Source organism: Coloeus monedula (genome assembly GCF_965178545.1).
Source record: "Coloeus monedula genome assembly, chromosome: 16".
In the NCBI taxonomy this organism is placed as follows: Eukaryota; Metazoa; Chordata; class Aves; order Passeriformes; family Corvidae; genus Coloeus; species Coloeus monedula.
The window spans coordinates 7,544,221-7,568,643 of NC_138796.1; the positions used below are offsets into that span (position 1 = coordinate 7,544,221).

A 24,423-nucleotide genomic window follows, 5' to 3' on the forward strand; every position below is an offset into this window, starting at 1 on the left:
GCAGGGATCACCCTCAGCAGAGCCTCAGGAGATGCTCCGGCACCTTCCCAGCATTCCAGAGCCGGCCCCGTTCCTGGAGCCTTTTCCCTGGAAACAGCAGCAGGTTTCTCTCCGCTGCCATCCCACCCTGCACGGCCTTGGCTCCTTTAAAAGCCTCTGGCCAAAATCCAGGGAATTCATCCAGCCTGAATCATTCCCATCCATATGTTGAGGAGCCCTTCAAAGCACCAGCGGACCTGCCGGGCGGGACATCTCGGAGCATGGCCTGGGCTGACTCTCATCCAGGAGATTTGGCTTCTCCCTCGCCATAAAAAAATTACATTCACACAAGGAATTCTCTCCACACAGCTCCTGCCCACTGCAAAGCTGTTGCTGACCACGCTCTGTGCTGAAGTCAGTAATTAACGGCCCCAAGATCATCAGCCTGATGCCTGAAATCAGCTTTGTTTGGCTGGTTAACCACAAAGGATTAATTTTTAAAAAATACTGCCGCATTCCTACTGATTTACCATCCTTTTTTTATGTATTAACAAACATACTTTTATATTTAGGCTGAAGATATCTCGTATTGTATTAATTAGAAAGAAGAACGAAGTTCTACCTTTTCCTTTCCGGTGTGAGCTGAGCGCTGGGATATGAAGAGATGGAATATTTAAGCTTGGGATACACACAAAACCCACGGGATATTCTACAGCCCCTCGCAGGCAAAAAGGAACACAGAGACCCTGCCTGAAGGAACCTGCACAAGAAATGAGGGTTAATAATGGATTTTCCTTGGAAAAATCCTCCACAGCTGCCTGGGGGTTCCGGATGCCCATCACAGGTGGCACCACGTCCACTGGTGGTGGCAGGACATGCACACAGAGAGAGCAAAGAACCATTTCCCAACTCTCTGATGCTACTTTAGCAACGATTCCATGATCTTTATGCAGCTCCTGGCTCTCTGAAACACCGGGATCAAAGGCCTCCGGGTTGTCATCAGCAGACAAACCCAATCGAAGTTGTTTACTTCGGCCGAGTTAATGGCACTGGAAATATTTAATCAAAAAATGGACACGCTCCCCCTCTATTACTGCCAAGATGATTCAGAAGGGGCCACTTAAATCGGGTTTGTCAAGCCATTACTCATCCCCTGCTAATAGAGCTTTATGGAGAGTCCCTTGGAAAAAGGCACTTTTGGGATCTGCGGGCTCGGCAGAGATGAAACGCATCGGGAAAACATGGCAGGAGCTGCTGCTGGGAGGAAAGACGGGGATGGGCTTGGTCTGTATCTGAGAAAGAGCTCGGCTTAGTCATCTGTGCAGGCCAAAGAGAGGAGCTGGAGTGGCTGGAGGGGGAAATGGGTTCAAGGAGAGGGCAATTCCTGAGGAAAATGGGAGCCAGTGGCTGGACCCGATCTCTGAGTGCCCAAGTGGGACATGAAGAGATGGGAGAAAACTGGGAGAGACTGGAAGAGGTTCAAGGGTCTTGGAATAGGAGGAGGAAACAAAAATGTTGCAGGACACCAGGAGAAAATCTGGGGGTGTGTGTCATTTGGGAACAGGGAGCTCTCTACAGGTTTCCCTTTGGAAAACAGAATCCCAGACTGGTTTGGCTTGAAGGGACCTTAAAGATCACCCAGTCCCACGCCCGACACCTTCCACTATCCCAGGGTGCTCCAAGCCCCATCCAGCCTGGCCTTGGGCACTGCCAGGGATCCAGGGGCAGCCACAGCTTCTCTGGGCACCCTGTGCCAGGGCCTGCCCACCCTCCCAGCCAGGAATTCCTTCCCCATATCCCGTCTATCCCTGCCCTCTGGCAGTTTGAAGCCATTCCCCCTGTCCTGCCACCCCAGGCTCTTACAAACAGTCTCTCCCCATCTTTCTTGCAGATTCCCTTCAGGCACTGAAAGGCCACAACTTGGTCACCCCAAACCCTTCTCTTTTGCAGGCTGAACAATCCCAATTCCAGTTAATTCCAATTAACCAGGAATATTCAGCTTCTCAATGCCATGAAACCTCTGGCCACCCTGCCAAGGGAACACTTGATTCTGCCTTACAGCCTCAGGATAGACCAGCCGAGCTGAGCTCTGTTTATTGTGATTTTTGTGACACTGGACTGAACAGATCCCTTGGGATCCAAGGATCCAAGTCATTCCTAGGGTGGGCCACTCACGTTTTCCATGGGCTGATGAAGCTCAGGGATATCCAATGGGGAGAGCACAGCTGGAGGAACCTCCTGCCCTTTTATCTCCCAAGACTGGACTGCACTTGGTACAGCCCCAATTTGATGCAGCTTCCCAAAGAGTTTAAGATTCCAAGGTTTAACGGCATGGAAATGCTCATCTGCAAATCCACAGCTGTAACCCAGGCAGCAGCTCCTCCGTGCTCAGATCAAACATGCAGCCAGGAGAACAAATCCAGGCGAAATCCACTTTTCCTCCTCTCTAGAGAACCCAAAGCGACCCCAGCAATCATTCCAAGCTTCTTTTTGTCCCGGAAAACACAAAGCTGTGACAGCCCAGGGTGCTCCAGCCCGCAGCCACAGCAGGCAGATGGGAACCTTGGAGCTCCACGCTGTTCTTCCGAATGAATTATTGATCCCTCCTTTTAGCCACGAGCACCGGGCTAGAGCAGCAATTAAAGCCCACCCACGAGGAGCAGGAAGGAAAAGCAAGAAGACAAAAAGGTACAAAAGCAGAGGCTGTGTTTGCCAGCAGCCTCCGGCACGTGCAGCTGGCACCGGGGATGAGCCGCTCCCAGGGGCTCCTGCTCCAGTTTAGCTCAGGAATTATGGAATCATGGAATGCCCTGAGCTGGGAGGGACACACAAGGAGCAGAGTCCAGCTCCTGCCCTGCACAGCCACCACAAAAGTCCCACCCCGTGCATCCCTGGGAGCGTTGTCCTGGAGCTCTGGGGCCATGCCCATTCCCTGGGAAGCTGTTCCAGTGCGGACACCCTGTGGGGGAAGAACCTTTCCCTAAAATCCAACCGAAACATCCCTGGCACAGCTCCACCAGGGAGCAGAGCTCTCCATGGCCCTCAGGAGTAGCTCCAGGCCCTTGGTGTCTGAGGAATTTAAAAATAACAACAACCGCCACCGACATCCCTCCTGCTCCCCAGGACAGGAGCAGCTCGTTCTGCTGAGGCGGGGAAGGGCTCCAGAGGTCAGGAAGGAATTCCAAGGCAGAGCTGCCCTTCAGCACAGTTGGATCACCTGGACACTGCACTGAGGGAAAGCTTGGAATTACCAAGTGGGAGCACAGAGCAGCAGGAGAGCTCAGCGACTCCTGCCCCTCATTGCCTGTTTGTATCCTATGATCCTATCCAGCTGTTTCACCTGGCACAATCCCTCGATTTCAGAGTCTGGAGATGGCCCAGTGCTCCCACATGTTCACCTTCTTGACAGGAAAACCTCCAATTAACTTCTACGAAACCACCACCAATATTCACAGAGATCACTGCACTGGCCCGGCGCTGTGCTTCTCCCGTCACATTTATTCCTAGCATTGGGAGAAGAACACAAAAGTCTGGAAAATAGGACTTCAAACTGAGGACGTGACTTTCCATTGGATTTTTCTCGTTCCTTTTGCAGGAACGATACCTCACCCCCGAGCATGGCCTGGATTTCAGTGTGGTTTTATTGTTGTGGGAACAAAACGATACAGGGAAAAAAAAAAATCAGTGGTTCTAATTTGATATAATGGCATAAAATCACTGCTAAAACAATGACATTCAGCTGTATTAGCCCTAATAACAGCAGCGCTAATTAAAATCATCGCAGCTCACTATTAATGGGGTTGGTGAACACCTGAGACTCTCCCCAAGCAGGAGTGGATGGGTTTGGTTCTGGGGGTCATTAGTTCATGGTGAGCTGGGCAAAGGGGGCTGTTAACGAACATTAATTACCTGCCACTAATTACGGCAGCAATAACAACACCGCTCCAATCATCCCGAGAATGCCAGGCTCTGCCAAGCCCCTGCCACATCCCACATCCAGCTGGGGAGAAGCTGGAAAAACAAACAAACGAGGATTTCACTGGATTGCCCATCCCTGGGAGTGTCCAAGGCCCGGCTGGACGAGGCTTGGAGCACCCTGGGACAGTGGGAGGTGTCCCTGCCCATGGAACAAGATCCCTTTCACGGTCCCTTCCAACCCAAACTGTTCTGGGATTATCCCATTTGCAACTTTCCCTCTTCCATGCCCCAGACAAGTTTTCCTCCCGGTTTTTCCCAGCCCTGCCATGGTTCTGAGTGGCAGAAGTGAAGCAGCTCCCTCAGGAAGAGCCATGAGGAGCAGACACAGAACCAGGGCTGCTCCAAACCTCTGCTCTGCCCACACCCCACGGCTGCTCCGGGGCCTGGATCCACCTCCTGCTCCCAGGAAAAAGGCAAAGCGATCCCTCCAGGCAGGGATGGAACAGGCGACACAAGGTTTGACTTGCAGAGAGTGGGAGTGAAAGAGAATTTAGATTGCAGCTCCTGCCTGGTGGCTTTAACAAACTCCTAAAGCCACACCACCAACGCCACGCAAACACCGAGCCCCCGAGAAAGCCGCGAGCTCCCAAACACTCCTGCCCTGATGGAAACCCTCCTCACGGGCTCCCAAAGCGGACAGACCATGCTGAAAGGTGTCGAATTATTGTATTTGTGGCATCCACAGCGCATCTCAAGCAATTATTTGCTAAAAGCCCGGCTGGAGGAGGTGGCAGGGGTTTCCATGGCGATGAGCTGTCATTGCCTTGGTGACCACGGGCTGGCGGTGCTGCTGGAGCGCCGTGACCTCTGCACAGCTGGGCACAGCACGGAATTTCCTCCTTCCCTGCCTAATGATGGCTCTTACCGGAGCTCGGCCCCAGCCAGGACTTGCCTCAGGTGGTTGAGCAGATCCAGGGAAGCATCCTCGGTTCGTGGCTGCCCCTGGTAGCCAACCCTGAATTAACCTTTCCCTCTGTCAGCTCAAGCCAAGCCCAGCTCCAATCCCAGCTGCTCCTGAGCCTCCATCCACCAAGTAGAAAATGAAGCAGAGGAGGCCCAGCACTTCATTAGCCCAGAGATCAAAAGCAAATTAATCTGTCTGCGTTTCAACCTTTTAAGAGAGGTCACAGCGAGACACAGATGTGTTAACAAGGTGCAGGGGTGGGCTGGCACTTCAAAAAGCAGCTTTGCAGTTTCCTCCCAGGTAAGGAATTCATCCAGATTTCTGTGGAAGAGTCAGAACTGAGTCTGTCTCCCTCTGAACCATTTCCCAGGTAAAGTCTGTGTTACCATAAAAGCCTCATCCTGAGCTCACATGGCAGGAAATTGGTGCATCTCTGCCTGTGAGTGCTTCCACTGCTTCCCTTCCCAACTTTTATGGCTGGACACGCGTTCTTGCCTGGCTGCCAGCCCAAAACCTGACTCCACTGAAGCATTACTCGAGTTCCTTTTCAAATCCACCCCCTGCACTCTGCAACCCCAAAGTGGTTTCCATGGAGATGCTAAAAAAGCAGAACGGCACCTTCGGGGTGCAGAACTGGGCTTGGCAGAAACTTGGGAGAGCGGCAAAGGCTGGGAGAGAGGAGTGAGGAGGGAATTTGGGACCTGCTGGCTCCGAGCTGCTGGGAATGGGGTCCCAGTTTGGCTTCGCTCACACAACTGTGGAATCACAGAATGTCCTGACTGGAAGGGATCCACAGGGATCATCCAGCCCAGCTCCTGGCCCTGCATGGACACCCCAACAACCCTACCCTGGGAATCCCTGGCAGCGCTGTCCAAACACTCCTGGAGCTCTGGGAGCCTCGGGGCTGGGACCATTCCCTGGGGAGCCTGGGCAGTGCCCAGCACCCTCGGGGGAAGAACCTTTCCCTGAAATCCAGCCTGAGCCTTCCCTGGCACAGCTCCAGTCCTTCCCTGGTCCCAGAGAGCAGAGATCGGAGCTGCCCCTCGGGAGGAGCTGCAGATCCCGAGGAGTCTCCCCTCAGTCTCCTCTTCTCCAGACAGACTGAGGCATGGAAAAGCCCATGGACACGGCCAAAACTTCACATCCTGCTGACACAACTCCCTTGAGCCACACAGAGCCCAAACCAGAGTGCAGTGACCCCAAAGAGACACAGCCACATCCTCTAACGAGTCCTTCTACTCCAAGCACGCTATTCCCAAGCAGATTTGATACTTTCCAGTCCAAATTCCTCCTTTAAACAAAGGCCAGAAGGGATTTTGTCTTATTTCAGCCTTAAAATCACCCAGCCAGGACTCACACTTCAGACACAGCAGAGAGGAAGCACAGGGGGACAGTGCTGGAGTGGCAGGGGACACTGGGGGACAGGCAGAGCATCCCAGCCTTCAGCACAGGGATTGGGACATCTGGAGAACACACCAGAAGTGTTCTGGAGCATCCTCTGCCTCCCAGTGAGTGCTCACCCCTGGGATTTGAGGGTATGGCTGCAGCAAGCCTGCCAGTGCCAGCCTGATCCTACAACTATCCAACCACCCCCTCAGGCTCCCCAGCCTCTGTTTCCCCCCCTGTATCATACAAGGGAGAAGAATTCCATTTGGGGTCTCGAGAGTTTCCAATGAGGATATACAATTAGAAAAGTGTTCGCTGCAGATGATGATAAATAACCCTGGGCAGGAGAACCTTGGAAAAGATCTGTTCTCCAGGCGGCTGTGATGACACAGAGCTTTCTGCAGGGCTGTTCTACAAGCTCTCCCCTGAGCCCAAACTTGTTAACCTTCATTTCCCTGCCTGTTTGCAGAGGAGTGACAGCTGCAGCCATAAATCCAGCACTCAGGTTTGGTGTCAGAGTTAAAAAATCAAATGTGGATGAAACCCTCTGCTGTTACACACTGACGAGCAAGGGGGGGGGGGGGGGGAGGGGGAAAGGAGTGGGAGGAAATCCACGGCTTTAAAATAATTTCTGAAATACAAAAGTCGGGTGGGAAACATCCACTGCACCGTTTGCTTCCCTCATTACCTGTCTGGGCATCTGAGCCTGCCTGTCCATCACTCCCTCCCAGGTTAAAGCCTCAGGAACAGGGACAAAGCCGTGCTTGGGAAAGGAAAGAGCTGAGGAACATCCCCAGCCACCCAAGTCCCCACGCTGCAGCCAGGGAGCGATCGCTGCCGCTCTGGGGGTGTCTGTGTGTGCTGGCAGTGGGAAGGGAGGGATGGAAATCCCATCATTCCAGCCTGGAAAGAGGCGGCACAGTCAGGGGAAGAAGCAGAGAGATAGAGATGCTCTTCTGGATATCTCCCAGAAGTGTTTTGGGAGCTTATGAGTTGTTCCCCGCATCACCCCTGGCTCTAACGCTTCCAGAGGCATCCACAGCTCCAGTCCCAGCACAAACTGGGAATTCTGGCAGCGAATCCCCTGCGCTCCCCGCTCTGCAGCTCAGCCCCTGGCGCTCTGGCACTCGCAGCAGCGGGACCTGCCAGCACCGCAAACACCACAGCAGTAGCGCTGCTTTGGAGACACCCGAGATGCTGATGGCTCCTTTTGGCAGCTCCCAGACACTTCAGCACCAGGGAGGGCTCTGCAGCACCGCAGGCCGCCGCCGAGGAGATAATTGCCCAGCAACCCGCGCTCTTCCCAGCCTCTCCGGCTCCAAAGCATTTCCACGAACGACTTTCAACTCTTTATCCTCCCCGCAGCAGCGCCCGGGACGAACGATGCCCTCAGGGTGGATGTTTTGCCACTGAACCCTTCAGGAATGAAAGGAAAACGCTGATTCTCTCCCCTATGCCGTTCTCACCCCGTGGTTTGATTAATTCCCGTTTATCGACTGGATTTGAGGCGGGTTGGAGCTGGGAAATTCCCGCCTGGCGAACACAGAGGCAGGGATTTGTGCCCCTGATGCCGGCACTGCTGCAGGTGGAGTTCTGGGAGCAGCCAGCACCCTCTGGCCTCCCAAGCCACCCCGATCCAAAGGAACTGGGAAGGACGGAGCAATCCATGTATAGTCATGTTGAGAGGCAGGGAATTACGGGATCCCTCTGTCTGCAGCAAAGCCAATTCCCTTTGGAGTATATAAAATTAACTCCTTTTTTAAAAAACGTTCCTTTCTCTTTTTTTACTACAGTCAAAACTTTCGGATTTGCCAGCGTGTGGGACAAGGAGAAGACAAGGACAGGGAGAGAGGAGATATTAATCTGGACAGGGATCAGGCAGGAGAGAAAACTCCTGGGAAAGTGGTCTCCTGACCCATCCTCCCTGCTCTGAAAAGCTTTGCCACTGATGCTCCGAGGCCTGTGCGCAGCGTTTTTCCCAAATTGGGAGTCGGGCTGTCTTTAGGGCTGCAAAGCAGACAGAGCAAACAAAAATAGAGCTTGAAAAGAATGTGAGCAGGGATGCCAAAGCTGCCTCATTTCTGAGAGTCTCGCTCCTCTCAGATCAGCTTTCTGACCCCACCTCCCAAAGCTACTCCTGTAAAAGCATCCCTGTCTTGGAACACAAACCCCAGAAGGAGCTTTGAAGGTGACATCTCAAACTTCATTCATAATCCTGGGAAATCTCACTGTCCTGGGTGGAGAATCCTGGTTAAAACCTGAGGAAATCCAGCTGGCAGCAGTGGGGAATGGGGCTCGTTAGGTCCCCAGGGGGAAGGAGCTCCATTGTCACCCTGAGCATCTTTAATCCATACCTGGCTGCTTTTTCCGTGCCTTCCCAACATTTCTCCCAGTTAAATCAGCTTTAGAGGTGCAGGGCTCTGTTCCCATTCCCAATGCTATTATGACTTGCAACAACTCAGAATCACTAAAATTAGAAAAAACTTCCAAGCTCATCAAGCCCAACCTTTGAATGCCACCAACCCACATCCTGAAATGCCACATCCATGGATTTTCCCAACGCTTCCAAGGACGGTGACCCCACCACTACCCTGGGCAGCCTCTTGCACTGTTGAACCACTTTTCCAGCGAGTGAACGTTCCCCAGTATCCCACCTGACCCATGTGGCTGGGAGCCCCACGTGGCACAGAGCACACCGCAATCCTTGTCTCAGGGAACAAAAAATCCAAGGAAACAAAAGCTGGATGCAGAAACATCCTCAGCTCACGGTGTTCCTGCTACACCAGCAGTTGCATCCCTCCTGTGTCAATCCAAACCATTCCTTGCTTCCTAAGATGCCAGAATTTCCCTGCCTCATGCCTGGTTTGGTTGTCCCAGTCTTTCACTATTCCCTCTCTGCTCTCCCTGCTTTTGTCCTCGCTTTTCCTGGGGACACCTGGGAGGATGGGAGCTGCTGCCACATGCAGGGGGTGCTGGGGGGAGCCAGCTGGGGCACTGTGACATCTCTGGGGTCCCCGATCACAGCTGGCACCGGAGCTGTTCCCAGAACTCGCCCCTTGTCACCGCCCCGCTGAGGGGCTGCCCTTGGAACAGGGAGTTTGCTGACCAAAGCCACCCTCCTCTCCCAAACCCGCTCCCAGGTGGAAAGCACGGAGCTGGCTGGCAGCAGGAAGGCCCAGGCTCGACACAGCCCCGCTCTGTGGCCGTGGAAGCCCCTTCATCGCAAGCCCCCGTGTCCCTCTGCACAAAGCTGCCACACAGTGCCAACCCTGCCCGGCCTGGAGCACATCAGAGCCACTGGCTGGGATTTACACACATTCCTGACAGGATGCAGCTGCCAAGAGCTCTCTGCTCTCATCCTGGGGGCTGCATTCCGCTCGGTTTATTTTCCCTGCCAGCTGAAACTCAAACAATCCGGCTGCAGCCTCCAGCTGCCGGCCCCGTGCCACCCCGGGGGTTTTTGGAGCAGGGCTTTGCACGGGATCAGGGCACTGGGGATGGCTCCCTGTGGGATCCAGATGGAAAAACCACATCTGGGGGGTCCTGCACACTGTGGGACTGAGCACATCTCCAGCTTGCAGGAAAAGCTCCAGACAGCAGGGAAAGCTGTCACTGTCACCTGCCTGGGAAGCTGGGATTTCTATCGCAGTCCCTCAGCACAGAGAACAACCAGCGGCGTGAGGGGAAGCAGTGGCAGTGGGAAACATGGCCACAGTTCCACGGGGAATATCCGGATATTCCCATGGCTAACGAGCACATCCAGAGGAGCAGCTCCGGCTGGAAGGCCCCTGGTGCTTGGGGTGTCAGCACTGGGGTGAGTTATGACCTCAGCCCTGCCCTGCAGAGGTGCTGCTCCTGTATGCTCCAAGGCCCGGGAATGGAAGGATCTCTGGGATCTCTTTTCCTTATATAGTAAAAAAAAATATCCCAAGAGAAGGAAAACAGAGCAGGGGAGGAGCCCTTAAATTGGAGAAAAGGGGGAGAGAGGAGGCTCCGTGTGGAAGGATGTGGCTTATCCATGACAATGATCCAACACCGAGCTGGGACACCTGGATTTTCCCTGCCAACCCTTGCCACCAGTTCATGCTATCCCACCTCTGATCCCTGATTCCTTCTAAGGTGGTACCTTCCAGAGGCACAAAACCTGGAAAACACCCCTTTCTTCCCAAAGTTCACCTGGCAAAGCCCTTCCCAGAGCGGAGGCAGAATTCAGGTTATCCACAAGTTGTGGGAAAAGCCGAATTTCCATCACAGATGTGTTTTCCACGGATCCAACCAAAGCTTGGAGAAAGTTGTCCACTCGCTGCTGGGACCTTGGAGAGGGAGCAGGGAAGGGAGAGCTTGGAATGCAGCTGGCACAGCCCAAGCACAGACCAAAGGACTCCTGAGGGCAGCATGAGTCTCACACCATTTATACAACAACCACAAACACACTGGGATGAATTTTCACATCCCAGCCTGGGCTGGGGGAATCACTTTTCCTCAAATCCAGCCGGGTGTGTGAGTCCTTAAAATTGGATCCTGCAAAAATCGGGAAGAGCGAACAAGTTTTACCAGCTGAAAGCGCAAATCTCAGCTCAGGGTAATATTTTATTGACTCACAACTCAAAAGGAATTTCAGCGATTTGATTCAAGCACTGCTGAAAAATTCTGCTCTGCTTTCTGCATAAGTGCTGAGCTTTCCATGCCAAACCAATTTTTCAAGGCGAAATTGGCAAATGCTAAAACAGGACGTCGCTGCTGAAGCGAGTGCTCCCCTCAATCACACAGAACGACTTTTACTCCAGAATAATAAAATGTTCTACTCAGAACTGGTGCTGCTCTCACTCTGACAAGCCACGGACCACTGGGTGCCCCTCAAGGTCAGCTCCAACCTGCTCCAAAGGCAGCTGCTCCCAACGAAACACGCCATGGATGAGGGATCAGAAAAGCAATTAAAAGCTCTTTGAACAGCAATAGCTTGGAACAAATACTAATTTGTACTTTTCTGCTGAGAAGAGAATATAAAATAACATTTCTAGTGCCATTTGATGTAAATGGAGCCTTTTATGTGGAATCATTACGAGTATCAACAGCTCCTTCAGCAAATTCTTCTGGGAAGCCAAGTGGGGGGCTCCTGGATGGTTTCCCTCTGCAGGGATAACGCCAGCGCCTTTCCTGGGCAAGTGAAGGGCTCTGTCCTCCTCCTGGATAATCCTGGAGCTGGGAATCGAGGCAGGCTGAAGGAGCAATTATTTCCTCAGAGCACTCAGCCGACTCTGGGGCAAAAAGGAATTGGTTTTCCGTGGCAGAGAGGCACTTGGAAATGTCCTGGAATAGGATGCCTGTGCCAGGTGTCCCAGCCCACCATCCCAAAGGCATGGCACAGGCGGTGCCTTTGGAGTGCCCTATTCCCCGCTCGGTTGCTGCAGTGCCGTGGCACATTCTCAGATCCTCTGGAGAGTTGTCAGCTGCAATGAATGCAGAACAAACTCATCCAATGTTCTGAAATTGCCTGGAAGATTAATGCAAGGATCGCCTCCCTCTTTGTGCTTGGCTCTCCTCATCCGTGGGAGCGCTCATTGTGCTGGGGACAGATTAATTAATAAATAAATAAATAAATAAACAAACACAGCACAGGAGGGGAAAAAAAAATACCCCAAGGACTTCAAACCAGGCAATTAACCTTTGAAATCCAAGCTGTGCTGCTGCTAATGAACAGCACCCTGGAACCTCCTAATTCCCAGCCATGTCCGAGGTGGAGCTGGCTGTGAACCCTGAGGATGCGCCGGGCAAGATCCGACTGCTCCCAGCGCCTGGAATGCCAAGGAAACGCTTCCCATCAGCAGCTGCCCGGATCTCCTGCCACCAGCGGGCTGTGCTGCCATGAAATCTTTGCTGTGCCTCGCAAGAAAAGCAGCAGCAGCTCTGCAAAGCAGCTCTGGCATCTCCTCACCTTCCCTGTGAGCTGTCGTGTCCTCAGGCACAGGACAGGATCCCCGCCTCGAGGGAATGACACGGTTTGGAACAATGGTTTGGAATGTGTCAGGAAGAGATTCTTCCCTGTGAGGGTGGGGAGGCCCTGGCACAGATTCCCAGCCCTTGGATCCCTGGAAGTGTCCAAGGCCAGGTTGGATGAGGCTTGGAGCAGCCTGGGACCGTGGGAGGTGTCCCTGCCCGTGGCTGGGGTGAATGAGGTGATGTTTCCAGTCCCTTCCAACCCAAACCATTCCATGATTCCATGAGTCCACCCAGGCTCCGTGCATTAAAGGGGGTGGTGCCACTTAGCCAAAAGCAACCATGCGAGAAGAGTGATGGGAGCTTGACATTCCCGTAAAAACCTGGACTGAAGTCTTGAAGGGCTCTGGATATGGATAGGGCACTCCTTCATCTGGAGGCAGCACCTGAGGCTGTGGCAGTACTACCTACAGCTCCTCCCCACCTCTGCTCCCTGGGACAGGGACAGGATCCAGGGCATGGGAATGGGATTTCAGGAAAAGGTTCTTCCCCAGAGGGTGCTGGGCACTGCCCAGGCTCCCCAGGGAATGGTCCCGGCCCCGAGGCTCCCAGAGCTCCAGGAGCATTTGGAGACTGCTCCCAGGGATGCCCAGGGTGGGGTTGTTGGGGTGTCTGTGCAGGGCCAGGGACTGGGCTGGATGATCCCTGTGGATCCTTCCAAACTCAGGAGCTTCTGTGATTCCAAGGACAAAGAAGGCCCACAAGCCCAGTGGGTTTTACCTCCAGCCTGGCACCTTCCAAGCACGATTCCCTCATCCACAAGAGCCGGACAATGATGCTCCACTGCCTCAAGAGGGCTCCGTGGGACTTCTCTGCAGAGCTCTGCCGCGTGCCAGGATGACAGGAGCGAGACCGGCGGGACGAGCCCTGCCATCCTGCTCCATCGCCCTCCCCGTGCGTTCAGAACCCCTCACCCTTCCCACACACACAGCGTTGGTGCCTTGGCTCTGATCAGACCCAATACAAATCTGTTTTCTGTGTCCATATATCTGCAAAGCCACAGGTGACTGCCGAGAAGTTGGAAAAGAAAAGCAAGAAGCCATGAATAAGTTTTATAAAAGGGATTGGGCATTTCCCCGTGGACAGTGAGGTTTGGGATGGGCTTCCCTGGGGCTGCTGCTCTGGGTTGTTTCAGTTTGATACAATCAGTCAATGGCCTAAAATAAATGGCCAAAGTCAAGAGCAGCAAAGCTGCTGAAGCTGTTTCACCCTGAATAAATGGTGGGAAGTGTTGGTGGAACAGCATGTCCAGAGAAGCTGTGGATGTCCCATCCCTGGAAGTGTCCAAGGCCAGGCTGGAGCAACCTGGGATAGTGGAAGGTGTTGCTGTTGGAATGGATGAACTTTAACATTGCAACCCAAACCATTCCAGGATTTTGTGATTGTGTTTTGCAGGGATTCAGGGCCCAGCAGACTCCTTCCTGTGCTGCCACCAGCAGGCACAGAGCACAGGCTTCCCAGGATTCCCTAAACTCTGCCCTTGGAGTAACATGGGACAGCCTGGTGGGAGCAAGGAAAACAGAGGAGAGCCACAAGGGAGCTCCTAAATCCTTAGGATTTGGGGAATGGCCTCCTGATTTGCCCTTGGGAAGAGAGAGATGACAATGGCAACACCCACACCTGGTTACAGCCTGGGGGAGGCGCAGAACTTCCCACTTGGAATGTTCTGGGAGCAGAGGTGACTGGGCAGCATCCAGAGAGGTGTGATCCCACTGTTTTTCCTGGCAGGCTCATGATCCCGAACGGAGCCATTTTCCCTCCTCTCCACCCCAACACCGCGCTGTGGCTCTGGGACACTTTGCCCAGACACCTCCTGCTGCTCTCCACACAAACCATCCCCACCCCGAGCTTTGCAGCCAACTCTCACACGAGGGGTCTCCCAAATTGCCCCATTTTGCCCACAGATTTTTGTGCCAAATCTGGGAGCCCAGAGCCATTTTTTCTTGGATTTGGACGGTGCCTCAGCCCCTGGGACACCGCTGGGAGGAGAGGGCTTGGGCGAGGTGTCACCAAGTTGGGCTCTGACACTCTGACATGCCTCATTATCCCAGTGTCCCAGGCACGTGCAGGAACTTTTCCAGGTTTCACTTCCAAATTCCTCCCCTTTTATTGGGCAGTGCCTGCGAGCAGAGCTGGCAGGAATCTGACGCTCCGCAGCCAAAAAGCTCCGGAATCTTTATTGCCACTGGCTTCGAGATGCCCTAAAGCCAACCTTTTACAAGGTAAAATCCAATAAAAGCCAGCCAGCTACAGCTCTCCTTTGTTAGCAGCGAGGCTGTAATTATCCCAATTCACTTTATGGGAGTGACTGGGGACACGCTCCATGCGATCCCTGGATTTTCTCCCTGCTGCCTGCCTCAGTTTTCCCCCAGCTCCCATCACGGCAATATCCGAGGGCTGACAAAGCTGTATCCGCCTGACAGAAGAGTATCCATGCAGAAATGAGGGATGAATGGCCTATTCAGAAGCCACTGACAAGGTGTATTTCCCAATTATAGAACTTCTTGTGGAACAGCTAAGCGGGATTCGACAGGGAGCTGACAGGGACAGCTCAATCCCTGTTGGATCTGGATGCTTTGCTGTAATTCTGATTTGTTGTTGCACGGTTGAGGTGGTTTTAGCTGAGTCCTGGGTTTTTTTGGAGGAAAAGAAGTCTCAGCTTAAAATAGCAGGGGTTAAGGCACAGGAGTGGAGAGAAAATGAAGTAGCAGCACTCCAGAGGGGTGTCTGTCATGGTCCTGAGCAGTGCTTAATCCTGGGAAATGATGGAGAAGGGGCTGCAGAGCCTCTCGTCCTGCCTTTGGGTGGATTATGCTGCTCTGCCTTTCCTCCTCATTCCCGAACAGACAGACCATGGAAGAGAGGAGGAGCGGCTTTAAAAATAACCCTGACCTGGTCGTGACCCTGCAGGAAAGGTTTTCGGGGAGCGCTGAATGCCTTTGATCCCAGAAGAGCAGATCCTGGCCTCCCTGGGATATGTTTCCTGCACCTGACACAGAGGTGGCATGAGAAATTCCCGAGCACGCCTGGAGAAAACAGTGGAGAATCCCCAGTTTTTCCAAGAAAGAAAAGCCCAGAAGAACAGAACTTTGCCAGGGTGACCAAGTGGAGATGCTCAGATGTCTCAGCTCCCTCTCCCACAGCACAGCCCCTCCAGTCCTAAGCTGTCCTCAGCTCCAGCACTGCTTCCTGCCACCCCAGCACCAGGAAGAACAGCACCATTCCTCTTCCCTCCCTCCGAGCACTTCAATAAAGACCTACTCACACCTTGTGAGAGCAAATTAAAGGGTTCGGAGCCTTCATCAGGGAGACCCTAATTTCTTTCTCTTTGGTGCTTTTAGCATTGCCTGATAGTTTAAGTCTTATCTGAAGGTCCAAATCAAAGAAATTCCCGTGTGGGTCATCTCCACCACAACCATCAGACCAAAGGTATTTCCACCACAAAAATTCCTGTGTATATGAACAATTCCCGGCCAACCAGCAGCCAGGCTCTGAGCAGACACATCCAACACACACATTTCAGCTCTGCACACCCCAGCAGCACTTCCAGCTCTCCCACACCCCAAAGGATTCTCCTGCTCCTCACAGGATCATCTTCAGCCCCATTTCCAACAATGACAATCCTCGTTCCTCCTGACATTGCTTTAGAGCGACCCCAAGCCACCGCTCCAGGAGCACCTGAACCCCAAGCCCCGAGGGTCCCGGTCACTCACCTGCTCGTGGTACTCGATGCCCATGCTGAGGGTGTTGATGAGGATGGCGATCATGATCCCGCGGTTGAAGTATTTGCTCTCCACGATCCGCTTGAGTTTGGTGCCGAACGCCCGCCACAGCTTTGTCACCTTGTTCCTCTCCTTGGCTTTCTTCTTCTTCCTCCTCCTCCTGACCCGCTGCTGCTGGAGCTGGTCCCGGTGGTCGCCGTGCCGCAGGTCCTGCGTGAACTCGTAGACGCCGTTGCTGTCGGAGTCGCCGTTGCTGTCGGAGTCGCTGAGGGCGAACTCGGGGTCGTCCAGGAGGCTGGCGCAGAAGGGACAGTCCTGCAGCTCACAGCTCAGCCGGGGGCCACCAGGGCTGGGCAGCGCCCCGGCCGTGCTCAGCCCCGACAGCCGGCTGGGCGTCCGGCGGAGACCTGTGAGGGACAAGGGCACCGTGAGCCACTGAGAGACACTGCTGAGAGCCACCATGCTCTGAGAGCCACTGAGAGCCAGCACACACCAAGAGCCACCACTGAGAGCCACCATGAGACACCACTGAGAGCCACCATGCACTGGCAGTGACCATGGGCCACCACATGCTGGAGGACACTGCATGGTGGAAGAAACTGTGCACCGAGAGCCACTGTGAGTCACTGTGAGCCATCATGCACCAAAAGTGACTGTGAACAACCGAGGGCCACCGAGAGCCACCATGGGCCACCTAGAGCTACTGTGAGTCACTGTGAGACACTGAGAGCCACCACATGCCAGGAGACATCATGCATAGTGAGCCACTGCATGCTGGGAGCAACTGCGCATCAAAGCCACCGAGAGCCACCGCGTGCTGCAATTAACCCCGAGTTGGGTGACATCGTGCACTGGGAGCCACTGGGAGCCACCAAAAGCCACTGCACACCAAGAGCCATCACACACTGAGAGCCACCGTGAGCCACCACGAGCCACCGCGCAGCTCGGCACAGGGAACACTCCGGGTGTCAGCAGCTCCTGCCACATCCTCAATAAAGGCAATCCCAGGATCGTTACGTTGGAAGAGACCTTCAAGGTCATCGAGTCCAACCTGGGACCGATCACTGCCAGCCCATTAAACCGCGTTGGGAAGTGCCAGGTCTGCTTGGGACCCTCGCAGGGATGGTCCCTCCCCCACTGCCCTGGGCAGCCCATTCCAAAGTTTAAACATCCTTTCAGTGAAGGAATTTTCCCAACATCCAACCTGAACCTCCCCTGGCACAACTGGAGGTCATTCCCTCTTGTCCCGTTGTTCCCTGGGAACAGAGCCGAGCCCCCCCGGCTGCCCCCTTCTGCCAGGGAGTTGTGGAGAGTGAGAAGGTTCCCCCTGAGCCTCCTTTTCTCCAGGCTGAGCCCCACAACTGCTCCTCACAGGAATTATTCTCCAGAGCCTAAAAAAGCCTTCCAGCCATCCATCCTCCCAAGCAGCTCTGGTTTGGCCTCCTTTTCCCCTCTTGGTCCCTTTTCCCACCCTCTCCCTGCTCCATGGGCTCTCATTTTGTGTCCCAGGCTGAGGGAAGAGTGACTGGCCCACGTCTCCCATTCAATTAGTCCTGATTATCCCTGAGCAGGCTCCCATCATTAACGATCTCTCAGCACTATCAAGCTGTTCCACCCAATTTAGCCACTGCTGCCATTTAGTTCCTAATGAGCAGGGAGAGGGAGAAGGGACCAAAGGTGGCTGCAGACCACGGATCACAGCTCGGAGAGTCACGGAGTCCCCTCAGTCTCCTTCAGCCTTTAATAAAGCTCAGGTGGATTCGTTGCCTGAGGCTTAGGAGGGTTTAAAATCAAACACGTGTTTTGCGGTGTGAGGAGAAATTCTGACTGTCCTGGAGCCAGGGAATGGAAGGACAGGGACAAGAGTAACTGAGATGATTTGGGTGGAACAGCAGCCAGATTTGATTTCCTCATATTTAGGAATCCAATTCATAAGTCTCCTCATATTTAGGAACCTTATTCTTAGTCTCCTTATATTTAGGAACCAGGTATTAATGGCAGGAAAAACCCCTCTAGCGGGAGCACACTACTGGGAGCACGGGATCCTTCTCTCAAAATGCCATTTCAGCACCAGTTCCTTGGGCTTCAGGGATAAAAGGCAAAGGCACAATTTTCCCCTCTCATAGAACCATGGAAAAGACCTCTAAGGACACCAAGTCCATTAACCCAGCACCATTAAACCACATCTGTAAGTGCCACATCCACATGTCCCCGTCCGGAGGTGGCACGGGGACCACTTGGATCAGTTTTGGGGAGCCCAGTCTAAAAGCAGTGGCTGCTCCTGTCTCTGGGCCCTGGAGCTTGGAGCTCACCCAGCAGGAATGCTGATTCCAGCCACAGCACAGAAGACAAGGCAGTACCAAACCAAGCCAATGCATCCCTTCGCTGGGAAACGGGGATGTGACCAGAGTCAAACCACATTTTCCTTGCCTGAACGTCACAGGGATATCAGTGGCCTTCAGAACGGCCTTGGAGGACGGGCCTGGCTCCTGGGCATTGCGTCAAAGCCACCGGGAGCATCAGGAATACTTTGCCCCTTCCACATCAGTGCGGTGCTCCTGCTCAGGACTGAGCCAAGGAGCAAAGGCTCAGCCCAGCCTCGAGAGCAGCACAGGGAGGGGGCTGCCAGATGGCTTTTAATGCTATCAAAGTGTTAAAAACGATATGAAAAGCCCTGGCGCCGCAGATGTCTTCAAAATACCAGAGTCTCCTTGGCTGCCTGCTAAAATAACCTCCAGCATTGCAGGGCACGGAACACGGGGAACAGGCTGTACTCTGAGCTCTTCAAATCCACAACAAAAGAGGCAGGAGAATGCTCTCTCCCACAACTGCATCCTTCCCAGCAGACAGCAACCTTGCCTCCAGCTGGGGCTGGGAGAGCCCGGGCTGTTAATGCTCCTTAATGCTCTCAATTATCACTCCCGTGCTCCCCTTGCACAAGTCCTGCACTGAACATGCTCTGCTTGTTGACCTGGCAGAGGAGAGGGAGAATTAAAGGCTCTTTGCTTGCCCAAAAATGCTGAGGAAGGGTTGGGAGAGCTTGGGATTTTTCCCCAGGCTCCTTTGCTAAGCTTTAGGGATGGAGAAATGGGAGCTGGGGGCTGTGCCCGGCAGGGATACATCCTGGCACTTAAAGATTGTCCCAAAGCCTGGAAGTCACATCCATCACTCCCAGTGCAGAACTGACCCTGACTCAGCCCTTCTGTGGTGGCTGAGTGGGAAGAAGGGCCTGGAAAGAACCAGATCCATGGAGGGGAAGAGCTGGGCACTCCCAGGGTTTCCAAGTGGATACGGCTGCCCTGAATCCCTCCCCAGCCCGTTTTGCTCAGGGGATGGATGAGCAGCCTCTCGCCACCTTCCAGCCCTTCCCAGCTGTGACCACACTTCTGGAAGAGACAAAACAATTCCAGGAGATTTGTTTAAAGCATTTTGGCATCCTCTGGGCTGAAATCCCTCTGTGGAAAGAGGACACTGTAATTGCATTACTAATGACAACTCAATCTAATCCCAGCTTTCAAAGAACCACCCCAGGCTACAGGAAAATCTCCTAAATCACTGATTTGGCTCAGGGATGTCGCAGTTGGGACTGAGATTTGGGCCTTTCTTCTCCTAAAAAGGACCCCAGCAGCAAGCAGGCAGATCCAAACTCTGACTTCAACAGCTCTCCTGCTCCTTTCTTTCCCAATCCCAGCCTTCTGCAGAGCCTGGGTTTTTATCTCAAGGTAAAAACCCATTCTCCTAAAAACCATCATCAATTTGCACAGCTAAGGAAGAAGCAGTGATTTATACAAAGTCCTTGCTGAACAACAGAGCTGTTGGCAGTAACCTTGCCCCCCGTGCCAAGCTCCCGAGCGTTCGGAAGCGTCTGCCCGAGGCAGTTTCTATAAACAATCCACTTTTACCCTTTTGTGTGGTCCTTCAAAACAAGAAAATGAACAAAGGCAAGCCACCCAACCTCTCTGTCAAGCAACCTTTTCCCCCAAGCCAGGCTTGGTATTTTTTTCAGCACATCCATCACCAGGGTAAATATTTGTGTCCATGCACACGCAAATAAACAGTTTTGAAAAACACAGGCACTGAAAAAACCCAAATGACGAGTTTGGCTTAAAGAGATTAAAAACCAGAAGCTGGATCTTTGTGACTTTTCACTGTTTGAGGGCTTAAGAGTATTTTGGAGCTTTTAGCTCCAGCCATGAGGGCTGGAAAAACATTTTATAAAATAGAAATCCAAGTGTTGCGTGTAATCACTGCTCCAGTGGGTGATCTATGTGTGAGGGGAGATAAAACCTCACTGGCTGTGCTGGAGTGGCTGCATCTGTGCAGAGAGGATGGGAAAGAAGTGCCGAAGAGTTCCCCAAAATGCTCCTCAGATCGAATGGAGCCCCAAATCTGCAGGAAAACTCAGCCCCACATTTCTTCTGCACATGGGGAAAGCCTGAGTTGTGCAGCTCTGCTCCTGTCGTGCCCTCCACACGTCCTCTGAGCATTGAACCCGCTGCTCCTCCTCGCCAAAAAGAAATTCAGAGGCTCCAGGGCCCATCAGAGCAGAACTGGAAGTGTCTGGTTTGAGCTCTTTCAGTGCCTGCCTGTTTCAAACTTCTCAGTTTGCTTTATCTCATGCTTCTCCCGCAGCTTCCACCTGCTCATCCTTTTCAAGGCACCATCTCCCAGCCCCTGGGGGTTCCCTGCTGGAGCTGCCAGCTCCAGCACTCACTGCAGGTGTAATCCCATGGTTCTGGTTTTGGGTGGGAAGAGAGGGAGCACCTCCAGGGTATCACAAAGCACACGAGAGCCCAAATCCAGATTTTATAACCACAGGAAAGAGGCTTCCAGTGGTGGCCTGGGCCATCCAGTGATGGTGAGTACAAGGACGGAGGGAACAGAGCTCCCAACCCTCAGCACCCCACAGGGCTGCCACTAAAACCTCGGTGCTTGAGCCATTCCCCCTTCTCCCAGTTTTCCTAAGCAAAAAACCCCAGCTTGGTTGCCCTTACCATGCTCTCCCACCAGCTGCTGCAGCTTCCCGTAAGAATCCAGGCCCAAATTCCCTGGGCTGTTCACCACGGCCACCGGAGAATTCCCGTTCTTCTTCCCTTTGGGAAGGGGCGTGGAGCCGCCCTTGCTGCCAGGGGAGGGCAGGATAGTGGGGTAGTTCATGCTGCCGTGGGTGGCCAGCCCGGCCAGTTTGCTGCCAGCAGGGGCACTGGGAGCCTTGCAGCCCCCGGGGGGCCCCTCCACGTGGCAATCCGCGTGGTAAATGCTGTGCACGGCCTCGGCATCGGCACGGGGAGCAGCAGGGCCCTGCGGCCTGGGCGAGGGAGGAGGGGGAAGCATCAGCTGCCTGCCAGGCTTCATCACCTGCAGCTCCAGCTCGCAGATCTCGGGGTTGGCACGAGGCCCACGGGGGCTCCCGTTGCTGATGTGGTAGTGGTGGTGGTGGTGGTGGTGGTGGTGGTGGATCAGGTGGTGGATGGAGGTGATTCTCCTCCTGCTCCGCTGGCTCTGCCCGCTGCTGCTGCTGTTGGGGTTGACCTTTTTCCGGCGTTTGCTCTGCCAGTTGTTGTAGAGGCGGATTGTCCTTCGCTTCACCTTCCTGAAGATGTGGCAGATGTACTTGAGCAGCTCCTCATAGCAGCTGCCCGGCTCCGAGAAGCTGGCGATGGTGCTGTCGTTGGACAGGTAGCGCGCCCGCTGCTCCTGCATCAGCTGGTTCTCCCGCTGCTTGGTCTCCGAAAACTGGGTCGCTATCACCACCAGGCACAGGTTTATCATGAAGAAGGAGCCGACCTGGTGAGAACACAGGGAAAGGAGTCAGCAGGGGGTGCACGCAGCAGGGGAAGCTCCTCACCACCACACGCGGTTCTCGGCGAGCCTGGGATCTCCAAAAGTGCCAAATCCCAGGGTCTGCTCGCCAAATGCGCTGCCAATGTGCGCCTGAGCTGCTAAATTTGATGGGAACCGTGATCAATGGTTTTAGCAACAGCTCTCTCCCCTCAAAGCGATGGCATTTGCTACTAACCCAGGGTGCGTGAAACACAGCCAGGCCCCACTGCAAGGCTGATTTGGACATTCACGGAATCCCAGAATCCCAGAATGAACCAGGTTGGAAAAGACCTTTGAGACCATTGAGTCCAACCTGTGACCCAACACCTCCTCACCAACTAAACCATGGCACTGAGGGCCACGTCCAGGTGGTTTTTAAACATGTCCAGGGATGGTGACTCCACCCCCTCCTTGGGCAGACAATTCCAGTGCCCAATCACTCTTCCAGTGAAGAGTTTTTCCCTGAAATTTGGCCAGCCTTCAGGGGAAGACGATTTCAAGTCCAATTTGTGCTGTTTTGAAACATCCTCTTCTCTTCTTCAATCATTTCACACCCCAAAAGCGTGTGCCCTCATTGTGGGGGTACTGTCAGGGCCCATGGATCTGTGACCTTGTGCTCCTGGGACTCCCTGACACATGAATGCATCTCCAGGACACTCAGTGCTCCCGAGGGGCTGATTCAGTGCCTGGTTGAGTTGATGCGCTCTTGGGTGACACCAAGTTTTCAAAATGAAGTCCCAAGGACAAGAAAGTGATGTGACCTAAGGCCGCATCCTCCCCTCAGCTGTCGAGCCCACAAAGTGATTTTTCGCTGCTTGTGGTCCTAAATGAGCCAAAGGGAAATGTCAAATCTTCCCAGCAGGGAATTGCTGCCCTGAGGGGTGACAAGGGAGTGACGTCAGGGCAGTGCCACTGTCTGCAGGGCCAGCCCTGGGCACGGACAGATTTAATCTGGGATTGTCTGGTGGATCCTCAGGGAAGCTGTGTGGAGATGGTTCGTGGTGCTGCTCTCTGGTGCGGATGCTCCTGGAGAAGCAGCAAAGGTGCCTTTCCCAGCTCCAGGTGACTCGGGCAGGAGTCACCTTCTGGCTTTTCCACACGGATCCACTTGGAGAGAACAGCTCAATGGAGCGGAGTGTAAATCTCTGTTCAAGGCCCATTGCTACAGCTCAGAAATCCCTTTCTCCAGGGCACTCCCACACTGCTCTGATCCAGGTTTTTCCCACTGCTGGTGGGAACTGGTTTGGCTTCCCAAGGCCTCCGAACCCACACTGACGAGGACAGGGTTACCTCTAAGGACTAACCAGTCACAAAATCACTTTTAAACACCTCCATCCCATGTCCTGCTGACATCTTTGTGGTACCTTTCCCTTTTCTCCCTTCCTGCCTTAAGTATTTCACTTTTCCACTTCCTGGAGGAGGTTGTGCCCTTTGGAAAACCAAAGATATGGAATGGCAGTTGCCAGCACCCCTGCAGTGGGTAACGTTTTGTTTGTAGGAATGTGAGACCTCAGAGAGGTGAGAATTATTATTATTTAAAGAGTTCAGGTGAAATTCAAAGGTTTGAGGGCTCCCCAAAGAAATGAGGCTCCCTCTGGCATGTTGAGGTCAAAGGAGGAGAAGCCTGGACTTTTTGGCACAGACACATCCAGGTGACAAGACCGAGACTGGGAGGGCAAGAGGGAGGCAAAGCCCTGAATCCTGAATCCTTCCTGGCTCTTCCCAGTGAAAAAACCAAGGAACAGCTTCACCCTCCAAGGACAAGGAAAAGGAGTGTCTCCCAGGTCATACTTACTATGATGAGCAGTATAAAATATATAAAATTGTAAAAAGAATGTGCATCCATCACGTAATACATGATGTCCACCCATCCTTCCAGGGTTATCACCTGCAGGGAGACAGAGAAACAGAGTGTGAGGACAAAAGTCACCCAAAAAAGCTCTTAAATGTTGATTTTCCAGTAGTGCCAGGTACCCATCGCTCCACAGAAACTCTTGGGATCCGTCCAGAGCTCTGTTCCCACTTGGTTTGGGAGAGAAGGAATGTGTGGCCAAATGAAGGGTCTGAGGTTCCTACAGGAATCTGCTACAATTAAACCCACGAAACATTCAAAACATTGATTCTGAGGCAAAGAAATTCCAAGGAGGGATTATAATCCAAAACAAAAAAAGCCTCTCCCTGAAGAGATCTGGAGTTTTCACCTAAAGGTGCTGGTTTTGTAACATAACCCAGAAAATTCCCACATTTTTAACTTCATTTTGTTTCTGCAGACCCAATTTCCTTGTGATTCCTCCTGGCTCAGCATCACAACTGCACCACCACCATCAGAGTGGGAGAGCGTCTGAATGGAAGAGAGACTTTAATTAAATGTAGGCTTGATTTAAGCCTCGTTTTCTCAGCCTTCCCCTAAAAAAAGCAGCTGAGGGTTTAATTAACACCACCCAGGCTGTGTGCAGAGCTCCGCCACGTAATTTACACTTTTTATTTAGATAAAACACACCCAACTTCCAGCGCTGCCTTGCTACTAGAGCTGAAATTCCATCCTGGAATTCCAGTTTCCAGCAGAATCCAAGCTCCTGGCTGAACTCACTCCCAGCGACGTCCCCTGCTCACCACACCTCACGTGGGCCTCAG

The 24,423-nt window shown here is 53.3% G+C and overlaps 1 protein-coding gene across 1 annotated transcript in view; it reads right to left on the minus strand.

Annotated features, from left to right (window-relative positions):
* The window catches only part of CACNA1H (calcium voltage-gated channel subunit alpha1 H), a gene marked incomplete at both ends in the record, with an annotated part of 158,083 nt that overhangs the window by 52,853 nt on the left and 80,807 nt on the right, over nucleotides 1-24,423 (minus strand). Inside the window, 3 exons of the mRNA XM_082291933.1 lie at nucleotides 15,958-16,373; nucleotides 20,961-21,753; nucleotides 23,585-23,677. Of these exons, the coding sequence (XP_082148059.1) occupies nucleotides 15,958-16,373; nucleotides 20,961-21,753; nucleotides 23,585-23,677 (1,302 nt within the window). The remainder of the gene's footprint in view (nucleotides 1-15,957; nucleotides 16,374-20,960; nucleotides 21,754-23,584; nucleotides 23,678-24,423) is intronic.